Consider the following 12,027-nt stretch of genomic DNA (forward strand, 5'->3'; position numbering starts at 1 on the left):
AACCACACAACCACTGCTGCCTTTCATAGAACCTTAAGTTCTAGTCCAACCGAATTGCTCCATATTCCTTGCATATGCACATCAAAGCTTGTACTTCTGCCCATGCCTTCCGTCCCTCCTCAAAGAGACGTTAAGTTCAATGAGAATAGGGCCCACATATGTCCAGTTCACTGTTATGGTCTCAGGGCCTAGCATTGTGGTTGGCACACAGTAGGTGCTCATTAAATTTTGACTGAATGAATAAAAACTTGACATATCCAAACCTACTTACCCTTCAAATTTCATTTCAAATGCCACCAGTGCCAAAAAATCTATGCTGATACCTGCTTTCCACCTCAATACCCACCTCACCTAAGTCAACTGTTTTTTCTGAACTCCCCTAGGCCTTATCTGTACCACTCTTATGACACTGATCACGTGCTTTCCACTTCGAATTACAGTTCTTTTTGTACATGTGCCATCTCCCATTAGACTGTGAGATCCCTGAAGGCAGGAGCTGTGTTTAATTCATAATGGTGTCCTGAAAAGTAATGATGTCCACTGAACGGGCACTCGGTGATTAGAATAGCCACACTGGAGCCTTTAGTGATGTAGAGAAGTTGAAGGTTTATTATTAATATTTCTAATAATACGATAAGAGCCCTTGTGCTTTGCTCATACACATCAAAAGGTGAAAATATTTTCTGCACCTTGGCAAAAATATAGGTAAAAATACTGGCTGAACTTCTATTAGCCAAGATACAAGGTCATCATGGCTAAAGTCTGAATGCTGGCTAATCTCCAAGAACTAGGAACAAAGTTGTGATTTGCACAATTCATGAATTTGCAAGTTGTTTTTCGCTGCAGTGGATACTAACTATAATAATATTTTATTTGTGGCTATTGGGACTCTAGACATCTAAATAAATTCAGTCTGTAAATGGGATCTTTGGCTATAGCTTTCTTTTTACTATAAATCAAAACTATACACCATGTTACATGCATTGCATATATATCAATTTCCAGATTTCCATTTTCCTTTGAGCTCTTAGCATTAAGCTAGAATTCCCCTACTTGTCGATACTAAGGTTTTCAGACTCCCTATAAAGGAGTTTGCCTGCTTGGGTCTCCGGGGGAGAAAAAGCCAATTTTTTTTGATTCCTGGAGCAAACCATTCCAAGGGAAACAATGGTCTTGCCAGGTACTTTGGACCATATCATTTATAGACCTGGTTATTACCTTGTCCAACCCTCTATCTTCAAGTCAGCCCACTTATGATGAGAGATTCTTTTGAAAGCCCTCCAGAGAATAAGTATCTAAAATCCTTTATGACTAATTCCAGATTTTTACCCCTCTGAGCATTTGAAGCCCATTTACTTTCATTCTATAATCACGGTAAAAAACCCTTTTCTGTAGAAACAGTTTCTCTGGAGGATGTAAATCACCCTTCTGACTCTTCTGGACTTTTAAGTAAGTTGTGCAAACATCTCTCCACTACTCTGGCAAGAAGTGCTAAAGAGTACTTAAAGAAAATCTTATGATTCCCACAGGTGGGCGTGTCTTTGAATATATCCCATGATTTCCACCTGACCAGGTCCTTATAGAAATACTTTTGTACTTCTGTTAAGTTGAAGCTTCTCCTTCTAGAATGTTCTTACATTCCGTCTTTATACTTCTTCAGTTTGTGCCTTTTCACCCATCCTTAGTATTAATTATCATAGGCAGCACAACATTTAATGTAACCTTAACTTTATTGAATAAGTAAGTATGCATTACAGATAGATTGCAAGTCATTCTTGGTCCTGCAGAGACAGGTGTTTATGCCGAGGCAAAACGAGAACATGAATCCACAGTTCTACTGCTACTGAAATACTTCTGAGTGTCTTGGTATGGGCACAATCTCCCTCAATATCCATTCAAACAGGTTTTGCTGTCACCTCTCCTTTCAGCTGAGGGATTCACAATATCTAAAATAAACTTGTAAAGAATGCTTCTGTATCAGAGGTAGTTTTATACCTACATTATTAATCATAGAAAACATTTGGTCAAAGACTCCATAAAAGGGGCAGAGAAGATACACCAGAGCTCAAAGTTGGAACCAATTGTTTTTTCAAGCTAATTGGCCACAGTAACAAAAGTATCAACTGAATTAAGAATAGCCTGTTCAGCCATTTAACATCAAAGCATGCAGTAGCCTGTGCATACAATAGCTCTTAGCGACAACCTTGAATTTGGCTTGAGCACCAAGGATGCATTTCAAAATGTGAAAAGTACATTTATGTGCAATGACTAGTGTTGTGAACTGAAAGGTGGCTCCCCAAAGATACATCTGTGTCCTAATTCTCAGAACCCGTGACGTTAACTTAGTTGGGAAAAGGGTCTTCACAGATGTAATTAAGTTAAGGATCTTGAAATGGGGAGATTATCACGGATAAACCGGTGGGCCTTGAATGCCTTCACAAGTGTCTTTATAAGCGGGAGGCAGAGGTAGACTAGACATACAGAGGGAAAGGTGGTAATGAAGACAGAGCAGAAAGAGATTTGGCCACAAGCCGAGGAATGATGACAGTCACAAGAAACTGGGAGAGGCAAGGAACAGGTTTTCTCCTAGAGCCTCCAGAGGGAGTATAGCCCTGCTAATACCTCAATTTACCACTTTTGGTCTCCAAAACAGTAAGAGAATGAATGCCTGTTGTTTTAAGTGAACATGTTTGGAGCACTCTGTTACAGCAACCACAGCAACAAACTACAGATTTTGGTACCAGGAAGTCAGGGACTGCTGTAACAAATACCTAAAAATGTTGAAGTGGCTTTGGAATTAGATCATGTGTAGAGGCTGGAAGAATTTTGACGTATGTGATAGAAAAAGCATGGACTGCCTTAAACAGACTGTCGGGAAGAATAGGAACGTTAAAGGAGCGTCTCGTGAGGGCTCAGAAGGAACTGAGGAACATTTTATTGAAAACTAGAGGAAAGGTGATCCTTGCTATATAGCGGCAAAAAGCTTATCCAAATTGTCTCCAACTGTTGTGTGGAAAGTAGATCTGTAAGTGATGAATTTGGATATTTAGCTGAGGAAATTTTAGAGCAAAGCACTGGAGGTATGGCCTAGTTTTTTCTTGAGCTTAGAGTAAAATATAAGAGGAAAGGGATAAATTGAAGAAAAAGCTGTTAAGCAGAAAGGACCCAGCACTTGATGATTCAGGAAATTCTGAGCCTATTCAGATTGCAAAAGATGCTAAAATGAAGATTCACTGTTAGGATAGTGTGGATAGTGTGCTCTGGAGATAAAGTCAAGGCTGGATAACCTTTGGCTAGTGCTGTAGCGATTAGGCATTGACTCACTGATCCACTCAATCATCTCAGTAGAAGCCAGGAACAGAGGTGGTGTTATCTGGCAAAGATCTGTGAGGACTCTCTTGTCTCACTAGTAAATCAATATAATATATATGGGGAGCCCACAAAGTTTTTGAGAAAGTTACACCAGCAGAAACGGTTCCAGCTTGGCCTGAAAGGGACAGAGACAGGACAAAATGAGAGAAGGCGGTCAGACTACCAAAACTTTACAGGCAGGAAGTAGGCTGATAAAGCTGCAAAGAGGTGATACCCTTTGATAGAAAAGATCAACCCTGGGGTAGAGCTGCAGGTTTAGAGGCAGAAGTACAAGCCATAGGCACAGAGGCAGAGACTTGATCCATGGGCCAAGAGGCCAGAGCTGCAGGCCTAAAAGGTATAGCCCTGAGACAAGGAGGATTATTGTCAAGCCTTGAAACCTAAGGGGATTCTGCCTGGCCAAATTCTGAAAATCATCTGGACAGGTGACTCCTTTCTATGTTTGTTCCATTTTCTCCCTTTTGGAATAGGAATGTCTATAACTATTATCATATGCCTGTCCCACCACTGTATTCCGGAAGCAGGGGCCCTGTTGATGTCTTATTTCACTGATTCACAGACGCAAAGGAATTTTGCCCCAGGGTTTTCACCTATAGCTGATTTAGATGATCTAGGTGAGCTTTGGGACTTTTGAACTAAAGATGTTTGGATGAGATTTTAGACTTAGGATTGAGACTTTGGGGAATGTTGGGATAGGGTGAATATACTTTGCACATGGGACAGACATAAATTTGGGGGTCCAGAGGGCAGACTGTCATGGGCTAAAGGTCACCTCCAAAAAGATATGTCCACATCCTAATCCCCAGAACCTATGAATGTTACGTTTTTGGAAAAAGGGTCTTACAGATGTAATTAAGTTTAGGGTCTTCACATGGAATTATCCTGGATTATCTAGGTGGGCCCTAAATTCCAACAAAAGTGTCCTTATAAGAGAGAGGCATAGGGAGATTAAATACACAGAGGAGAAGGTGATGTGAAGACCGAGCAGAGAGAGATGTGGCCATAACCCAAAGAATGCCAATAGCTACCCGAAGCTGGAAGAGGCAAGGGAAGAGTTTCTTCTAGAGCCTCTGGAGGGAGCATGGCCCTTGATTTTGGACATCTGGCCACCACAACCATGAAAGAATAAATTTCTGATATGTTAGGTCACCAAGTTTGTAGTAATTTGTTACAGCAGCCAAAGGCAACTAATACAACTAGTAAACATTTTAAAGGGTTTTGCACTTTTAAAAAACATTCTGAAGAAAATCTGCATAAATTGGTGCTTCTCACATGTGGCAGTAATAGACCCAACAAAAGACTTTAGTATAATTTGGTTCTATACTACAAATGTCACTATGTACTTTTTTCTGGTGATAATTTTCAATCTAAAACAAAACTGCAAATGGCTAGAGCAGGACCATTATAAATCTGGGAAGCAAACCCTTTAATTGAGTTATCAGAACTTCGTGAAAGACCCTGAATGGTCTCATAATGTTTGTGAAAAGCATGTGGAATTATTCTAAATACAAATATATAATTTATCAATAATAGTACTTTTTTTCCCCCACAAACTAAAAAATAAGGCAAGTTCACATCTGGAAAAGGTGATATGCATCAGTATGTCCACCTTGACCAGCCTGATAATATGGCATGGCAAATGCCCCTAAATATTAGTCAGGGTGAATATTTCAAAATATCATTTTCCAACAGTCTGAAAAGCTATCAAAAGACTCAAAGAAGCCATACCATGAAGATTTCAGAAAAGACTTTGTGAAGTTAAAAATACATACATTAAGTATTTACATAAATTAGTAGAACCTAAATCTTTGTTGTTGTTGTTATTGTTAAAAAAAGTATGTGAAATTGATATGTCCCTTAAACTTGTTTGTGTGTGTGTGCATATGTGTGTCTTAAGATAGACGATAGGATAAAATTGTAAAATCTCAGATCCTGTTACTGCTTTTGATTTCTCTATTGTAGCAGCTTCAGAGCTTTGTAAAGGATAAGACCCAGGTAAGAATGCACTGGAGGAAAAGGCAGCAGTTTGAATCACTGTACATCTATAAAAAGGAAACTGTGAGCTATTGGTCACTTGGTTACATTATCTCAGGGAGTGACTTGCCAAGCCAGTCACTTGTTCTTTCTGAATGTCTATAATGTGCTTTGGAGGAAGTAGAAATAGGATTTTCTTTATAAGAAATATACATATAAGAAATCTTTTACAATAATCACAATCATCTGCATGGATTAGTCCAGAGAAGTTATACCACATTATTACAATGTATTTTAAAAAATAATAGACAAGTTAAGTATAACTTTTCCTCCCTCATCTATTTAAGAAAAATGTAGAGCCTGTTTTTTCCTCCTAGAGTTATTTTGGCAGCATCATTTGAATTTGTTACTATAAGGTAAATAAGTATGATGATGATTAAGTTCACTTAGTCACTGGGACGTGGAATTATTGTAGCAGGAGATATAAATATATACACATATATACAGATACATACATATAATTTCTTTTTCTTCTTCAGATCACCACAGTGGAACTGGAAAGGGGAGTAGAAAGGCAGATAAAACAACTGACCTTTCGGACAGTTTTCTGCTGCCTCCTGCGGAGAGAAATCTTTTTCCCCTCAGGTCTCCTAGAACTCTATTCCCTGCCTTAAGGGGGTTGTGGGAGAAAGAAGCAATAGAGAGAGGAAATAAACCATGGAGAATAGAGAGCAATATTTACCTTTAAAAATCTGAATAAAGATAACAGAATTTGCAGGTTCAGCCCTAGCATAAACATTAAAATGTGAGGCTTTTCTCAAAAACAGCCATATAAAGTATGTGTATAAAGTAGATATATGTGCATAATTAGAAAATACCTCTTTAAATAAAGTTTAAATCACTTTCTCAAACTGCTGCTGTTAAACTTTTTGGCTTATTTTTAGCAATGATAAGTGCCTGCAATATCATGCTGAAACTCTAGATTAATGATAAGTTTAATTTCAGCCGAAGCAGATGAATCCATCAACTTTCACTTGAGATAAGATTCTAAGTAACTTGGTGGGGGGTGAAGCAGTACTTTTTCTGAGTTTCCAAAAATGGATTCTTTTATAGTGTGCACTATCAGTGCCTTTCCAAACCATTAACACACACATTTTCACTGGCCTTTTCCTTTTCTATATAAAACAGGAATCAGAAGTAGACACTGACTAATTCTTTCTATTCTTTTTCATCTCTTTGCTTCCTTTTTTTTGGGGGGGTGGGGTGACTTCAAATTTGAGTCATAATATACATTTTTGACAGACTGAATGGTTTTGAAAGTCTTTGGAACTCTTCAATTTCTTACACTTTTCATCATCACGGTCAGCCCACACACAAAAAATAATAACAAATAATACACATCTTTACACTAAAAGGGAATGCATGTTTTATAATCCTGGTAATTGTGTTCGTATTAATAAAACTGTGGGAGGAGTCTTGCAATAGCTTTACATACGCACGCTATTGCATCCAGCTTAGCTTGCTCTTTGCAGAAATGTACTTATTTCCTCTCCATCCCTTGAGTGCATGTTTTGTTCTTCCCAAAATGTATGATTTTATTTACTTAAGTATTTTCATATTCTTTGGCATCAGGAATCACTTAGATGAGATAGCTTCATTGTGGCGAGAGCGTGACCTTTCCAGAGGTACTCGTCTGTTATCTGTAAGACAAAGAGAAAAAGAACCAAAAACATGGTGAGCTTTAGATCCCAGTTGTTATGTGATGTCAGGTTGAGAGAGGTTTTCAAACAGTCCTGAAAAATTACTTCAAATGAATATGTAAATAACAAGGAGCCAAGATCTGAGGCATTCATGCTGCAGCTCCCAGGCTGAGTTCAAGAGTTTGCAATCAGCATTAAATGACTTTTCTTGGTAAGTGAAGTCAGAGTGATAAAAGAAATGGAAGAATTCGCTCAAGCACAGTCCCCTTGGAAATAGCAGGCGACAACAAAATTCCTTGGTAAAGATGTTAAATTGAAAGGATCTATGTACAGTGCCTTTTGTTGGAAAGCACTTCAATTCCCCATGAGTTTTGAATCTGTATGTTGGCTATCTCTAGAGCGTACCAGCGTGGGCAGAGCAAAAAAGAGTTTTTGTTTTTTACAATGATTGCAATATATGGCAATCAAATCAGCTACCAAGTCTTTGCCTGATTATGTGATGTAAACAAATTCAATACATTATATAGTCATTGTGGGACTGAATAATGAATAGGTCCCATTCCCCTCACCCATCACAGGAAATATAATCACTGTAGAGAGAACTGTTGGCACAAAGCTTGGAAAGCAAAGTTTAAAAGCATTGAAAGTTGCTGAAAATAGTTTTAGCTTTAATAGGAAAAAGGTTTACAGCTCTGCATTGTGATGATCACTACTATGTTATTATCACCTCTGTTTTAGGCTCAGCTTAAATGCAACTGATGTCGGTGAAAATCCCTTTTTGACAAAAGCATAATGCACTTAGATTCTCTATTTAGAATGAGACTAGGTCCCTAGAAATAATGACAACTACCAGCACTTACATAAATGCTAGCACTTTACACTTGTTAATTTGTTAATTCACACAACATCCCCGGGAGGTAAGTGCATTGCATTCTATCCTATTATCTCTGCTTTAGTGATGAAGGTTACACAGCAAATCAATGGTATGACAGGGGCTTATAATGCAAAGTTAATGCCTAAATGTCAGGCCTGCTTTGTTCAGAGGTAGATGTTGGGGCCTCCCAGGCTCCTACTCATCTCCTCCCTAAGATCATACCCAAGGAGCACATTCTGCCTGTCCCATGGGGAGGATGGACTCTGAGGAATGTTGAGGTTTTGCCATGGGATCGTTCTCATCTGTGCTAGCGTTTCTTGAGTGATTCCGGGTAGTCTGTGGTCAGTACACAGAGCAAAAGCTTACTGGCCTCCATAACCTTGGCCTCATTAACACCACAGAATGAGTGCACTGAACCAACCAGCCATAAGCTCAAAGTGCCTTATAATGCAATAATATCACTGAGAGGTGAGAAAGAAAGAGATATTTTCTCTATTCAGAGATATATCTGAGTGATGGATTATTTGGGCATCCTTTTAAAGATACCATTAAAAAATCCTTTATTTAGTTTGTGATATGGATCACAATTCAGCTAAAAATGTAAAGATAACATTCCTAGATAAAGGGCTTATTACTTAGATGTCACTGGTTTGCATACAGATTGGTTTGGGACTTCTTAGAAGACATTTACAAATGATATTATAATATGATGGCTACCATTGCATTGCTAGCATTTAAGTATTCAGTGTTAAAGCTATCAGATATCAGAATGATGGTACCATTCACAGAGGATTGTCCCAGCTCAGAAAAAAGGCTTGTGCCTTGGTGATCCTACACACTAAGGTCAGCTGGCATTCACACTCACTCTAGGAATGCTATTGATACCCCATACCACCACTCACTGCCCACTGGATTCAAGAGACGTACCACATACAAAAACCAAGCCTTGCAGCAGTAAATGAAGTGATGACAGGATTCACATCAACCTGCAACTTTCTTGGTAGTATCTGGTGTGAGAAAATAAACTTTCAAGTCAAAATGAACTGGGGAAAGGACACTGAAGCTTTTGGAAGGTAGGATAAACACTGGTTGATGGCCCAAATCCAGCTCATGGCATACACAAGAGAGAATTATTCTATATTTCGTCCCTTCCTCTCTCCTTCTCTCCCTCTATCCCTCCCTTCCTTCTCTTTCTGTCTTTCTCTCTTTAAATTTTTTTGGTACCTAATTGGTACCTATGTATATGAGATAATTATAAGTAGAAGCAATCCTGAAAGGCTATCACTTGTATTTTCGAAATGTCAACCTCTAACATTGTTTATGAGAAAATGACACTAGAAACATTGGCAGCGAGGGACCTTCAAGATGGCGGAGGAGTAAGACGTGGAGATGACCTTCCTCCCCACAAATACATCAAAAATACATCTACATGTGGAACAACTCCTACAGAACACCTACTGAACGCTGGCAGAAGACCTCAGACTTTCCAAAAGGCAAGAAACTCCCCACGTACCTGGGTAGGGCAAAAGAAAAAAGGAAAAACAGAGACAAAAGAATAGGGACAGAACCTGCACCTCTTGGAGGGAGTTGTGAAGGAGGAAAAGTTTCCACATACTAGAAAGCCCCTTCACTGGCAGAGATGGGGAGTGGTGAAGGGGAAGTTTAGGAACTGCAGAGGAGAGCACAGCAACAGGGGTGCAGAGGGCAAAGCAGAGAGATTCCCACACAGTTGATCACTGCCAACGATCACTCACCAGCCTGAGAGGCTTGTCAGCTCACCCACCAGGGAGGGTGGGGGCTCGGAGCTGAAGCTCGGGTTTCGGAGGTCAGATACCAGGGAGAGGACTGGGGTTGGCTGCGTGAACACAGCCTGAAGGGGGCTAGCACACCACAGCTAACTGGGAGAAACCATTGTTTTGCGGTGCATGAAGAGAGGAGATCCAGAAAACCACCTAAGTGAGCTTCAAAGACAGGCGTGAGCCGTGGCCACGTGGCTATCAGCGTGGACACCAGAGATGGGCATGAAATGCTAAGGCTGCTGCTGCTGACACCAACAATCCTGTGTGCAAGCACACGTCACTATCCACACCCCACACCCCAGGAGCCTGTGCAGCCCACCAATATCAGGGTTCCGTGATCCAGGGATAACATCCCTGGAAGAACACACGGCATGCCTCAGGCTTTTGCAAAGTCACGGCAGCCTCTGTCGCTGCAGGCTGGTCCTGCATTCCAATTATGACTACCGTACCCCTCCCTCTCCCTGGTCTGAATGAGCAATAGCACCCTAATCAGCCTCTGCATTAACCCCCTCCTGTCTGGGCAGGGAACAGATGCCTGAGGGCGACGTACACGCAGAGATGGGGCCAAAACCAAAGCTGAACCCCAGGAGTTATGCAAACAAAGAAGAGAAAGGGAAATTTTTCCCGGCAGTCTCAGAGGCAGCAGATTAAATCCCCATAATCAACCTGATGTACTTGCATATGTGGAATACCTGAATAGACAATGAATTGTCCCAAAATTGAGGCGGTGGACTTCAGGAGCAACTGTAGACTTGGGGTTTGCGGTCTGTAACTGATTTGTTTCTGATTTTTATGTTTATCTTAGTTTAGTTTTTAGTGCTTGTTATCATTGGTGGATTTGTTTATTGGTTTGGTTGCTCTCTTTTTTATTTTAATAATTAAAATAATTTTAAAATTACTTTTAATTTTTCTTTCTTTTTTTTTCCTTTTTCTTCTGAGCCGTGTGGCTGACAGGGTCTTGGTGCTCTGGCCTGGTGTCAGGCCTGAGCCTCTGAGGTGGGAGAGCCAAGTTCAGGACACTGACATCAGAAACCTCCTGGCCTCCCATAACATCAATTAGTGAGAGCTCTCCCAGAGATCTCCGCCTCAATGCTAACACCGAGCTCCACCCAATGGCCAGCAAGTTCCAGTCCTAGATGCCCCATGCCAAACAACTAGCAAGACAGGAACACAACCCCACCCATTAGCAGAGAGGCTGCCTAAAATCATACTAAGCTCACAAACACCCCAAAACACACCATGGGATACGGCCCTGCCCACAGAAACACAAGATCCAGCCCCACCCACCAGAACACAGGCACCAGTCCCCTCCACCAGGAAGCCCAAACAACCCACTGAACTAACCTCACCCATTAGGGACAGACACCTAAAACAACGGGAACTATGAACCTGCATCCTGCGCAAAGGAGACCCCAAACACAGTAAATTAAGCAAAATGAGAAGACAGAGAAACGCACAGCAGATGAAGGAGCGAGGTAAAAACCCACCAGACAAAACAAATGAAGAGGAAATAGGCAGTCTACCTGAAAAAGAATTCATAGCAAGGGTAGTACAGATGATCCAAAATCTTGGAAATAGAATGGAAAAAAAAAAGAAACGTTTAACAAGGACCTAGAAGAACTAAAGACCAAACAAACAATGATGAACAACAAAATAAATGAAGTTAAAAATTCTCTAGAGGGAATGAATACCAGAATAACTGCGGCAGAGAATGGATAAGTGACCTGGAAGATAAAATAGTGGAAATACCACAGAGCAAATAAAGAAAAAAGAATGAAAAGACTGAGGACGGGTCTCAGAGACCTCTGGGACAACATTAAACAGATCAACATTCAACTTAAAGGGGTCTCAGAGGAAGAGAGAAAAAGAAAGAGACTAAGAAAATATTTGAAGAGATTATAGTTGAAAACTTCCCTTACATGGGAAAGGAAATAATCAAGCAAGCCCAGGAAGCACAGAGAGTCCCATACAGGATAAATTCAAATAGAAACAGGTCAAAACACATATTAATCAAACTATCAAAAATTAAATACAAAGAAAAAATATTAAAAGCAGCAGGGGAGGGCTTCCCTGGTGGCGCAGTGGTTGGGAGTCCGCCTGCCAATGCAGGGGACGTGGGTTCGTGCTCCGGTACGGGAAGATCCCACGTGCCACAGAGCGGCTGGGCCCGTGAGCCGTGGCTGCTGAGCCTGCACGTCCGGAGCCTGTGCTCCGCAACGGGAGAGGCCACAACAGTGAGAGGCCCACATACAGTGGGAAAAAAAAAAAAAAAAAAAAAGAACACAGTAGAAAAAAGCAGCAGGGGAAG

At 40.6% G+C, this 12,027-nt stretch overlaps 1 protein-coding gene across 2 annotated transcripts in view; it reads right to left on the minus strand.

Moving 5' to 3' along the window:
* Positions 1-1,711: 1,711 nt before the first annotated feature.
* DIAPH2 (diaphanous related formin 2) overlaps positions 1,712-12,027 on the minus strand; it is an 886,560-nt gene continuing 876,244 nt past the window's right edge. For both annotated transcript variants that reach the window (XM_067024271.1, XM_067024270.1), the window contains one exon: positions 1,712-7,046. In XM_067024271.1, the coding sequence (XP_066880372.1) occupies positions 6,982-7,046 (65 nt within the window). In that variant the 3' untranslated portion in view covers positions 1,712-6,981. The remainder of the gene's footprint in view (positions 7,047-12,027) is intronic.

Source organism: Kogia breviceps, chromosome X (genome assembly GCF_026419965.1).
Source record: "Kogia breviceps isolate mKogBre1 chromosome X, mKogBre1 haplotype 1, whole genome shotgun sequence".
NCBI lineage: Eukaryota > Metazoa > Chordata > Mammalia > Artiodactyla > Physeteridae > Kogia > Kogia breviceps.